Source organism: Benincasa hispida, chromosome 1 (assembly GCF_027475165.1).
Source record: "Benincasa hispida cultivar pf3 chromosome 1, pf3_genome.v1.1, whole genome shotgun sequence".
Lineage (NCBI taxonomy): Eukaryota > Viridiplantae > Streptophyta > Magnoliopsida > Cucurbitales > Cucurbitaceae > Benincasa > Benincasa hispida.
Window position 1 is genome coordinate 60470308 of NC_143478.1, and position 10817 is coordinate 60481124.

Consider the following 10817-nt stretch of genomic DNA (forward strand, 5'->3'; position numbering starts at 1 on the left):
CTTACTGCATTGTGGTGGAGCAATTGGAACATCTGCACATCCAAAAATTCTACGATGGGAAATATTTGGCTCATGAACATAAGTTAATTATAATGGCGAGTACTTATGATAAGCTACTAGCCTAATGAGTACAATTGAGGCTGCATGCAAAATAGCATGTCCTCATATAGATGAATGAAGCTTAGCTCTCATAAGTAATGGTCTTGCAATTAATTACAAACATTTTATGAATGATTCTACTAAACCATTTTGTGTATGAACATGAGCCACAGGATGTTCAACACTTATCTCAATTGACATACAATAATTATCAAAAGCTTGGGATGTAACTTCACCAGCATTATCAAGATGAATGGTCTTAATTATATGATCAAGAAATTGTGCTCTTAACTTAATTATTTGAGCAAGTAATCTTGCAAATGCAAGATTTCGACTTGATAATAAGCACATGTGTGACCATCTACTGAATGCATATATTAGTACCATAAAATATATAAATGGTCCACATGGTGGGTTAATAGGCCCACATATATCAACATGAATTCGTTCTAAAAATGCAGGTGATTCAGTCTCTACTTTAGCTGGTAATGGTCTAATTATCAATTTTTCTTGAGAGTTGGCATCACATGATAATTCATTAGATTGAAGAATCTTCTGGCTCTTCAATGGATATCCATTTGAATTCTCAATAATTCTTCTCATCACTATAGATCCTGAATGACCCAATCGGTCATGCCAAATTGTAAATATGTTTGGATTCATGAACTTCAAGTTCATTGTTGCATATGTTTCAATTATTCGTATATGAGTATAATATAATCCAAAAGATAAAGCAGGCAACTCTTCCAATGTAGTTTTTCATTTGAGACAACGGATATGATATATAGATATTCCACATTATTCTTACTACCAGTCTCAATATGATAACCATTGCAACGTATATCTTTAAAACTTAAAAGATTTCTCTTTGATTAACTAGAGAACAATGCATTGTCAATTATAAATTTTGTTCCTCTAGGCAAAATAATATTTGCTTTTCTAAAACCTTCGATCAAGTTTGCAGAACCTGATATTATATTTCCTTTTTCTTTCAGCATTGTCAATTTGGAAAAGTATTTTTATTTGCAATTATTGTGTGTATAGTTGCACTGTCTGCCTTTGCTCATTTTCTAAATACCCAACATATAAAAATGATTTGTGTTTCTTCATTAAAAGAAAATAATTACAATAAGAAAAACAACACTTAAAATATACAAAAGTTACTAAAAGAACATAAAGATAGATAAAAGAAAACAACAACATTATGTCTAGATATTCCCAAAGTCAAAACAAACACTTAATGTTCTACCAACTATGTCAATCTTCTCTTCAAGAAATTCGAAGAAGTCCGCCACATCCAAATTTGTCATGTGGGATGGGTCAAATATGTCATTATCTTGGTATGCAAAATTTGCTTTCACATTTTTCTCTTTTTCCTTCAGGAAGGCTTGATAGAGGTCAACTAAGTATTTTGACGTACGACAAGTACATGACCAATGCCTAGTCATTCTGCATCAAAAGCATTTATTTTCAACACTCTTTGAATTTTTATCTTGTGGAGATTTTCCATTGTGATCATCATTATGTGGTTCTTTTGAAATTTAAATGATTAGAACGATCACCGCGAAAAATAATAATTATTTCTTTCTTTACCACGATCATGATCTCGACCACGACATTGACCACGATTATTAATATTCACAACATTCACTTCAGGGAATGGTGTTGTTCCAGTTGGTTGAGATTCATGGTACTTCATCAATAACTCGTTATTTTGTTCGGCCATAAGAAGACATGAAATTAGTTCAGAATATTGTTTAACCTTTCTCTCAATATTGCTACTGCAAGAGCATATTCGAGACATGAAATGTAGAAAATGTCTTCTCTAACATATCAGCATCAGTAATTTTCTCTTCGCATAATAATAATTTCGAACTGATTTTAAATACTGCGGAGTTGTAATTATTTACTAATTTGAAATCTTGTAGCCTCAAGTGCATCCACTCATAACGAGCTTTAGTAATAATAGTTTTTTTTTTTTAATGATCATACCTCTCTTTCAAATTTTTCCACAAGATATGGGGATCTTTTATTGTAAGATACTTCATTTTTAATCCTTCGTGGAGACGGTGACGAAGGAAAATCATAGCTTTTGTTTGTCCTGACTGGATGTCATATTTTCTTCTTTAATAGTCTCCCAAAGATCCGTAACATCTAGATGGATTTCGGCATCAAGTACCCATAACAAATAATTATTGTCTTTAATATCAAGGACGATAAATTCTAATTTTGTGAGATTTGTCATGGAAACACTATCGTAAAATATTGTACATATGTTAGAAATTTAATAGATATTGAATATGCAAAATAATATTAAATTTATTAATTATAACGAAGAGGAAAAAACTGACATACCTTTAGGACCTACCTTTAGCAGAGAAAACAACAGGAGCTTGATAACGTGTTGTGAAATTGAGGAGCACGATGGGAACACGAACATAGAGAAAATATATTATAATAATATTAAATATATAAAATATAATCTAAAATTAAAAAAAATAAAATTATAAAATCGGATATGGAAATTAATGGAATTTTGAAGTGAATTTCTCACCAATGTGTATTATATTGAGATCCACCAAATGACACTATTTATAAGCAAAGTGGCAAGTATGATGTGAACTTATATGAACATCAAGCATGAATTATCACAAGGCACATGGATAATATAAAAAATGACACATAACTTTTAGGACACTAAGCATTGAGCATTTATTTTTATGATATTTATAATAAATTATTATTTTATACTTTTTACTGCCATGGATGAAAACTATATTATTTTCAAACACTAAATAGACATTTCACATTTTGATGAGACTTTCTATATTATAAAAAATGAGATAATTGGGTTAATAAAAAAAAGTACTTTGTTTCAATGATTGATATGCAAGAAATGTTGACCATATGATAGATGACTTGTCATTTATCATGTAAATAGTCCCAAAATTTTGTTTACTTCAACTAGGCTTTTCAATGCCTTCACTCAAACACAACTTGCTATATAAAATGAACTTATAGCACCTTAGACACCCTCTTGCACTTATCTAATTAAAACTCCTCAATCCTACACTATGTTTTGCTAGTGAAAGTTAATATATGCTAATATTATTGAAGACTTAGCCTTTTTGAATTTATACTCACACATCCAAACTTTCTCTCATAAATAAATATTTAAATTTTCAATCTTCGCGTACACATTTCTTTTTTTGGCTAAGAATTGATATTTAATTGACATTTTGACATAACTATGAAATCTCTTTAGATATTGACATTTGAACTTCTTTAACATATTTATTAACTTGTTGCAAACATTTTTATCCTATGAGTATATTTTATTTTGGTTGAGTTACAAATTTTGTCTTCAAACTCAAAATTGTATTTGTTTGCTTCCTAAATTTCAAAAATTGTCTAATAATTTTATAAACTTTGAAAATGTATAATAGATTTCTCAATTTTCAATTTTATTGTTCCGTATGTTCTTTACATATTCAAAATCTAAAAAAACTAAGATCCCATTTTGTAACCGTTTTGTTTTTTGTTTTTGTTTTTTGAAAATTAAACTTATTTCTCCTCATTTCTTACAATGATTTGCATCTTTCTTAAATACGATGATTGAATTCTTAGCCAAATTCTAAAAACAAAAACAAAAACATTTTTTTATATCCATGGCCAGCTTACGCGCACCTCAACCCACCTGACCCTATAACATTTGAGTGTCAAGGAAACTCGTAGAAATTTAATTCCTAGATAGGTGACCACCATGAATTGAACAACTTTTTTTTTAGTTTTTCAAATGTTGGCTTGGTTTTTTAAAGCATTGGTCCAAAGTAGATAAGAAATGAAGAAATTTGGAGGTAGAAATAGTATGTCTAGGCTTAATTTTTAAAAATAAAAAACAAAAAATCAAATAGTTATCAAACATGGCCTAGATGTAAAATTAGATTTTATGTCTATTGAGCAATTTTGTGCTCAGTATGTGGACTTTAGAAAATGATGAATATGTCAAAAATCTATTGAATTCAAATTTGAAAGTTAAAAAACTTAATACATGAAATTGAAAATTTTATAATTTATTAGACATTTTTTAAACTTCAAGAACCAACTAAATAAAGTAGAGAGTTGTAAGGCTAAACGTATAATTTAACTTTTTACTTATTTATTTTGGAATATTGGAGATGAGATGCTCTTCAAGTACATGCAAACCAATTTAGTTGATATTGAAAAATAAAGGACTAATGTAACTTGTACGACTTTTTCAGAATACATATGTTTCATATTTATAGCATTAATGGCGTATATTAGGCCAATCCAATTATTAGAACTTAAACTAAATCATAATTAAAACATGGTTAGCATGTTGTCATTCATGTCCAATAATCAATCCAACAAGTCTTCTTTATCTAATAAATAAATATCCTACAACTCTTTTCCAAGAATGTGGCCAAGGACTAAGATCAACCCTTTTTCTTGATGACTAATAAAAACATTTTAAATTATAAGTTTATTCTCAAATATTTCAATTTCATTTATACATATTAAAAATATTTAATAGATTCTTGAACTTACGTGATACTCAATTTTAAAGAGTGAACTTTAATAAGTCCTCTTGTAAATAAAAAAACTTAAGATAAGTCTTAACATTTTTTATATTTTTAAAATCTATAAATCCACTAACAACATAATTGAAACAAGGATAGCCACAAAATTAAGTTTAAAGCATATGAAATACAAAATTAAAATTTTAGACTCGACCACGAAATAAACCACTCATCTCAAAATTTGGAAACTAAACTTATAATTTAACTAAAAATAAAATTAAAAAAATATATATTTATATCCTAAATTTTTTGGAGTTATATTAATTTATACCCCATAATATGCTTCACTCTTGAACTTAATAGACTTTTACTGCCTCGAAGAAATTTAAAATAATCTTAATAATTTAAATTGATTAAGTTTGATGAAAACAATTAGGAGGTGTTTAGCTTATTATAGGAACTATCATAACACTATAATAATCACATTTTACTACAATAAGTAGTATTTTGTAATCTCAAAATGTGTTTGGCCCAAGGAGTTGGTGGGTTTCACTAATAAAAAAATAGTAATTTTATATCTTATCAATTTCTTATAGGTCCCAAAAGTTCACAACACTTTAACACCTCACTATCGTACTACAATTTTTACTATTTTACAGTCATTAGTTTTTTATTTTATTATACATTGTTTACTATTTGCTTTTCAAACTAAAATAGTTTATCCTTAAAACACTTCATATTATAATCTAAATTAAAATAATCTATACCCTAAATACAAACTATTATAATCCCATGCCCCAGATGTTCCCTAAAAATCTCATGATATCATAATTCTAACCCTACAAGTCTCATGATATCATAATTCTAACCTTTACACGAATTATGAGTTGAAATGGACTATAGATTGAATTTTTCTTTAATTTTCAAAATATAGTAAAAAAGAATCCAACATTGTCTCATAAACAGACTAGAGAAATTGAAGAACAGAATTCTGCAACAAGAGCAGCACATGGGTAATTATCAATTTATAAAAAAAATAGAAAAACTATTTAAAAGAAAAAAATGAAAGAAAGAAATTAGATATTTCATTTTCATCAAAATATATAACTTCATCACAATTACATCTGCAAATTACCTTAAAATCTTTTTTTTCTAACACAAAAAGAAATTAAAAAAAAATAAATAAACATCAGTAAGAAATAATACCCAAAATAAAAAGGAAAAAGAAAAGGTCTTACAAAATCTACATGGATGCCACCAAGTTCGGCATAGTTGATTGGTTGAAGATCGAAGATCCTTTAAGCTGTAATAATAATCATGGCGTTTTTTGTTAATGGGCTTCTTCTTCTTCTTCTTTGTTTGATTTTGTGTTACACAATCGGAGAAGATGCTTTTGCAGTATATTCCAAAAGCTCAACAATCTCTGTCCTGCTTCTCACAACCCTATGAAATACTTCTCTGATTTGTTGCTGTAATGGCACTAATCCCTCCTCCAGTTTCTTGCAAGTCTCCGCCAGTTCCCCCACCTGCGCCGCCACTTCCTCCGCCTTCTCTGCCTCCAACGGGAACGTAAATGACTCTGTAAATTCCATCAACGATTGACTCACTTTCTCCATCCTTTGCATCTCTTCCAGCAATCCAGCACTTCCTTTCTTCTCTTTCTTCTTCCATTCCTCTGCGATTTTCTCCTGCAATCCGATCATCGATTGCGCCCAACTGATCTGTTTCGACACCGGAAAATTCGTCGGCAACCCACCTCTTTCCTGGCAAGGCAACGCCGCCACCAGAGTCCACATTACAAATACTAAAACCGTACTCATCAGATAAACCGTCTGCGGCAAACTCGACGATTCGCCACCGCGTGGTGCCGCTAGATTCGACGACATCGCTTGAATCTGCTTTGCTGCAGACCAGCCTTTAGCCATACTCCAAGACAGAGACCTAAATTGCCCTGCGATTCGGTCTTTATGTTGTGGTGTGGCGGTGCCGGTACCGACACCACCGCCGCCGCGACGTCCGAAAGACCAAGCTCTCTCAGTGGATTTACTGTTGGTGAAATCCTTATCCTCAACGGCCATAGATGTAATCAAAGAATTCAAAGCCCTACGTGCTCGTTTCACCTGTCCATCCCCAATCGGGCGTTGATCGAGAGCGGAAATCGCGATTTCAGCGAGCTTTTGAAACTGTCTGACGGATTCAATTCCGTGGAGAACGGCATTACAGATATCCAAAGCTTTAACGACGCGATCATTAAATTCAGGGACGAGACGATCGAGAGGGGGTTTGACGATTTGAGAAGGGTCGCGACCCATGATGAGGAGAGCCTTGAATTGGGCCTCGCAGCAGAGGAATTCATCGAGAAGCTTTCTGAGCCAAGCGATGGAGAGGATTGGATCGGGAGAAATGTCGTCGGAAGGGGGAGGAGGTAGTAAATCGGAAAATCGCTCGGAAACATGCTTCTGAAAGAGCTCGAGATCCTCGAGCTCCTGCTCGTGAGCGCCGTCCATGGAGATGACTTGGTTCCGGCGGATGCTGATACGGCCCAGGAAGGAGCCTGGGTATTCGGTGGCCGGCATAGTTGCAAAGGATTTTTCAGACGAAGAAGAAGAAGAAGGAACGGAAATGGGAATGAAAAGAGAAGGGCGTTCTTGCAGTTTGTTTTTATTTTTGAATTTTTATGTTAATTAGTATTAATATTAATAACAATAACAATAATAATAATATTATTATTATTATTTATTATTATTGTTATTTAATTTTTGTGTATTTGGAAGCGAGGTTTTAGGCGACGGCTTGTACGGGGGTGAGAGAAGAAGGGGGAGACCATTTATTTTTACTACTTATTTATTTATATTTGTGAGGATGGAATTTTCTAGATTTTTTTGTTTTCCCAAATTACCCTTATTTTTCTTTACCCATTATTACTTGATTATGCCCTTTTGTTCCTGTGGTGGTGATTATTTTAGGCTTTGTGGAACCCGGAATCAATGGTGCGTTTTAATTTAATTATTTTGACTCGGTTTTTTTTAGTATGTATCATCCTTTTTTTTTTCCTTTTTTACTCACAGTTTCAACTGTTGTAATTTTATTCCAAAAATCTTGTATCAAACTTGTAATTATTTTAATTTTTTTTTAAAAAAAAAATAGTTTTGTTGCTTTTGAAAAGCAACAATATAGCTCATAAACGTTATTTTGCAACGATTTTGTATATTTATAATAATTTAGTCTTATACTATAAAACTTGTAACAATTTAAGTCATCAATAGATCAATTTTAATGAGTTTAAATCGCAAACGTAATTGGATTGATTTTGATCGTATTTACTTATGAATTTTGTCAAATTTACTATTACCGTTACCTCTATCTCTATCTTTGAAAGTCAAGTGGTAACAATAACAGTAAAAATGTCAAATGGTATCAAACTTGTAACAAAATTGATAATTTACTTAAAATTGATATCTGTAACAATGAAAATAATAATAATTATAATGGTAACAGCAACGATAGAACATAATTTTCAGATGCAATCGGATTGATATGCTTTATTCATCAATCAGATTGTTTTAGTTTGAATGTGGTAAACAATACCAAAAGTAATCAAGTGGGACTCATTTTTTTTATTCTCATTGATCTATTACATTTTCAATATGGTAAACATGGTTGTAGTCTCTAATAAAAAAATTCGTCAAAATTAAGTATCAACTTTTATCATGCAACAACTTAAATTTTTATGGTTTATAAATAAATTTAATTTTCGAGTAGTTTATTAGCTAAACTTCTAAATTGTTATAAATAAATCAATTTAAACATACTATCTATGAAAATCATCAATCAATTTCTTACACTGCGTATATTTTTTTAAACGTTGGATTGACAAGATTATGTAAAGAATGTTTTTAAAAGAAATTCTAACTTAAGAGTTGAATTGATACACTGAAAAAGTTTAAGAATTTAATAATTTAATAGATAAACTTATAATTCTTATAAAGTATCTGTCCAAATATAATGTAATAAAGAATATAAATAGATACACTACTTAAAGAAAGTTTAGTTTTAATTGAATATATATATATATATATATCTTTTAAGTATCTACACATTTAATAATGTTTCTGATTTTTAAATTTTTCTAAGTACTTCTATTAATTTTCAATGTCTCTAGATTTGCTTCATTAAAAGCTCTATGCTTTTATCATTTTTTTTTTAAAAAAAAGTTGTATGCTTTTATTATTATCAAAATTTACTCTCTAGACTTTACTACATTGTTGCTTGGTAATTTAAATAATGTGTTTTGTTTACCTTAAATTTTTAATTTCATCCATGATTTTTAAAAATGTTTCAATCTTTTATCTTAGCCTTGAATAAGTATAAAACTTTTACTTTACAATAAACACAAAATTTGTCAAACTTTTTTTTAAAAAAAAAAAAAAAAAAAAAAAAAAAAAAAAAAAAAATTGTTAGCCAATATATAGATATATAGGCTAAAATTTGCAAGTTTTGAACATTTTATTCGATAATAAAAAAAAAAAATGGATAAGCATAAAAAATTTGTAGTTCAAATTCTTGTACTATTGAACTAAAAAAAGAGAAATCTTTATTGAAAAATAAGAAATGTACACATTTCATTATCAAACTTAATTTTGTGCCGGATTTTTTTAGTAAACAAAGAAAGAGAGAACTAAAGAGAAAAATGAAGGCCAATTAAAGAAAATGAAAAAAACCCTAAACTTTGTCTTTTGTTTGAAAAGTACGATTATTTATTCAACCATCGTGATACTATTTTTAAAAAAAAAAAAATTTAAAAGTTCTACTAGTGTAAAGATCCTTTAAAATTTTAGAGGAAAATTGTGACCTAAAACAATGTGACGGTAACTTTAAATGGTGGAGTGATTCAACTTTCTATTTTAGGTTATAGTCATGTCATTGCATATCTCAATTTTCAATATGAAATTTTAAAGGATTTATACTTTACGTGTAATTTTGAAATGTTTATAAAATTAATATTACATTTTTTTTAAAGAACAGGTGTACTTTTGAAACAAAGACAGAAATCAAAGATATTTTTATATATGGTTAAAAATACATGTATGGTCTCTGTATTTTGAATAGCTTGATTAGTATGTTTTTAATTGTCCAATTTTAATATATATACCTTTAATATTTTAACCAAAAGATCGTGTTACATGAAAATTATTGTTGTTTCTAATCAATACAATAAAAAAAATAAATTTGAATGACTACTAAGATTAGTTGAATAATTGAAAGTAAATAATTAATAGAATAAAGGGAACAATACATTTTTGGTCCCTAAGTTTTGGCTCTAGTTTTTATTTGTTCCCTAGATTTTAAAATATTAGGCATTTGGTCCTTAAGTTTTGAGTTTTGTTTCGATTTAGTCCCTGAATTTCAAGATTTTACATTTTTTAACCTCAATTTTTTATTAAATACTCAATTTCAATCATTAACGTCACTTTCTATTAATTAATTAAAAATAATCATGAAGTGAAATTTTAAATTTAATTTTAAAGTAATAAAAATAGTGAAACTTAATTAATTATAATTCTTTTAACAAGTTTTAATTTATTAACATAAATTAACTCTAGAGACAGAAAGTGAATATTTAGTGAAAAATTGAGAATAAATGTGTAAATTTTAAAACATGGGGCCAAATTGAAACAAACAAATGTCAAGGGTAAAATTGTAGCATTTTAAAACCTAAAGATTAAATTGAAACCAAACTCAAAACTTAAGAACTAAGGTCATGTTTACCAAACCGTAATGAAAGTTAGTGTACTCGTAATGATATTTCATTGATGAATTAATTGTAATGAGCTTGAATTGCGAAAGTACTTGGATAAATTTTGATCGCATTTACTTAAAATTATGAATTTTGTCAAATTTACTATTATAGTTACCTTTACCTCTACCTTTGAGGGTCAAGCAGTAACAACAACGGTAAGTAAATATGTCAACTTTGATAATTTTTAGTTGTAACAGTAACAATAATAGTAGTCGTAACTAGAGATATCCAATTTCAGGGCCCCGCCTTGAACAGGGTGGGGATTCTCCGATTAGGTGAGGAATGGGGAGGGAGTGAGGGAAAAAATTCCTTGTAAGCTAAATGGGGATGGGGACGTTCCCCGTCCCCGTCCTGATTAGCTTTTACATATTTATTTA

The 10817-nt window shown here is 29.4% G+C and overlaps 1 protein-coding gene across 1 annotated transcript; it reads right to left on the minus strand.

Moving 5' to 3' along the window:
- Window positions 1-5703: 5703 nt before the first annotated feature.
- LOC120070173 (protein ROH1A) lies at window positions 5704-7567 on the minus strand. The gene has a single exon (XM_039022029.2). It carries the CDS (start codon window positions 7214-7216, stop codon window positions 6011-6013), a length of 1206 nt encoding a protein of 401 aa, XP_038877957.1. The 5' UTR covers window positions 7217-7567; the 3' UTR covers window positions 5704-6010.
- Between the last annotated feature and the right edge of the window lie 3250 nt (window positions 7568-10817).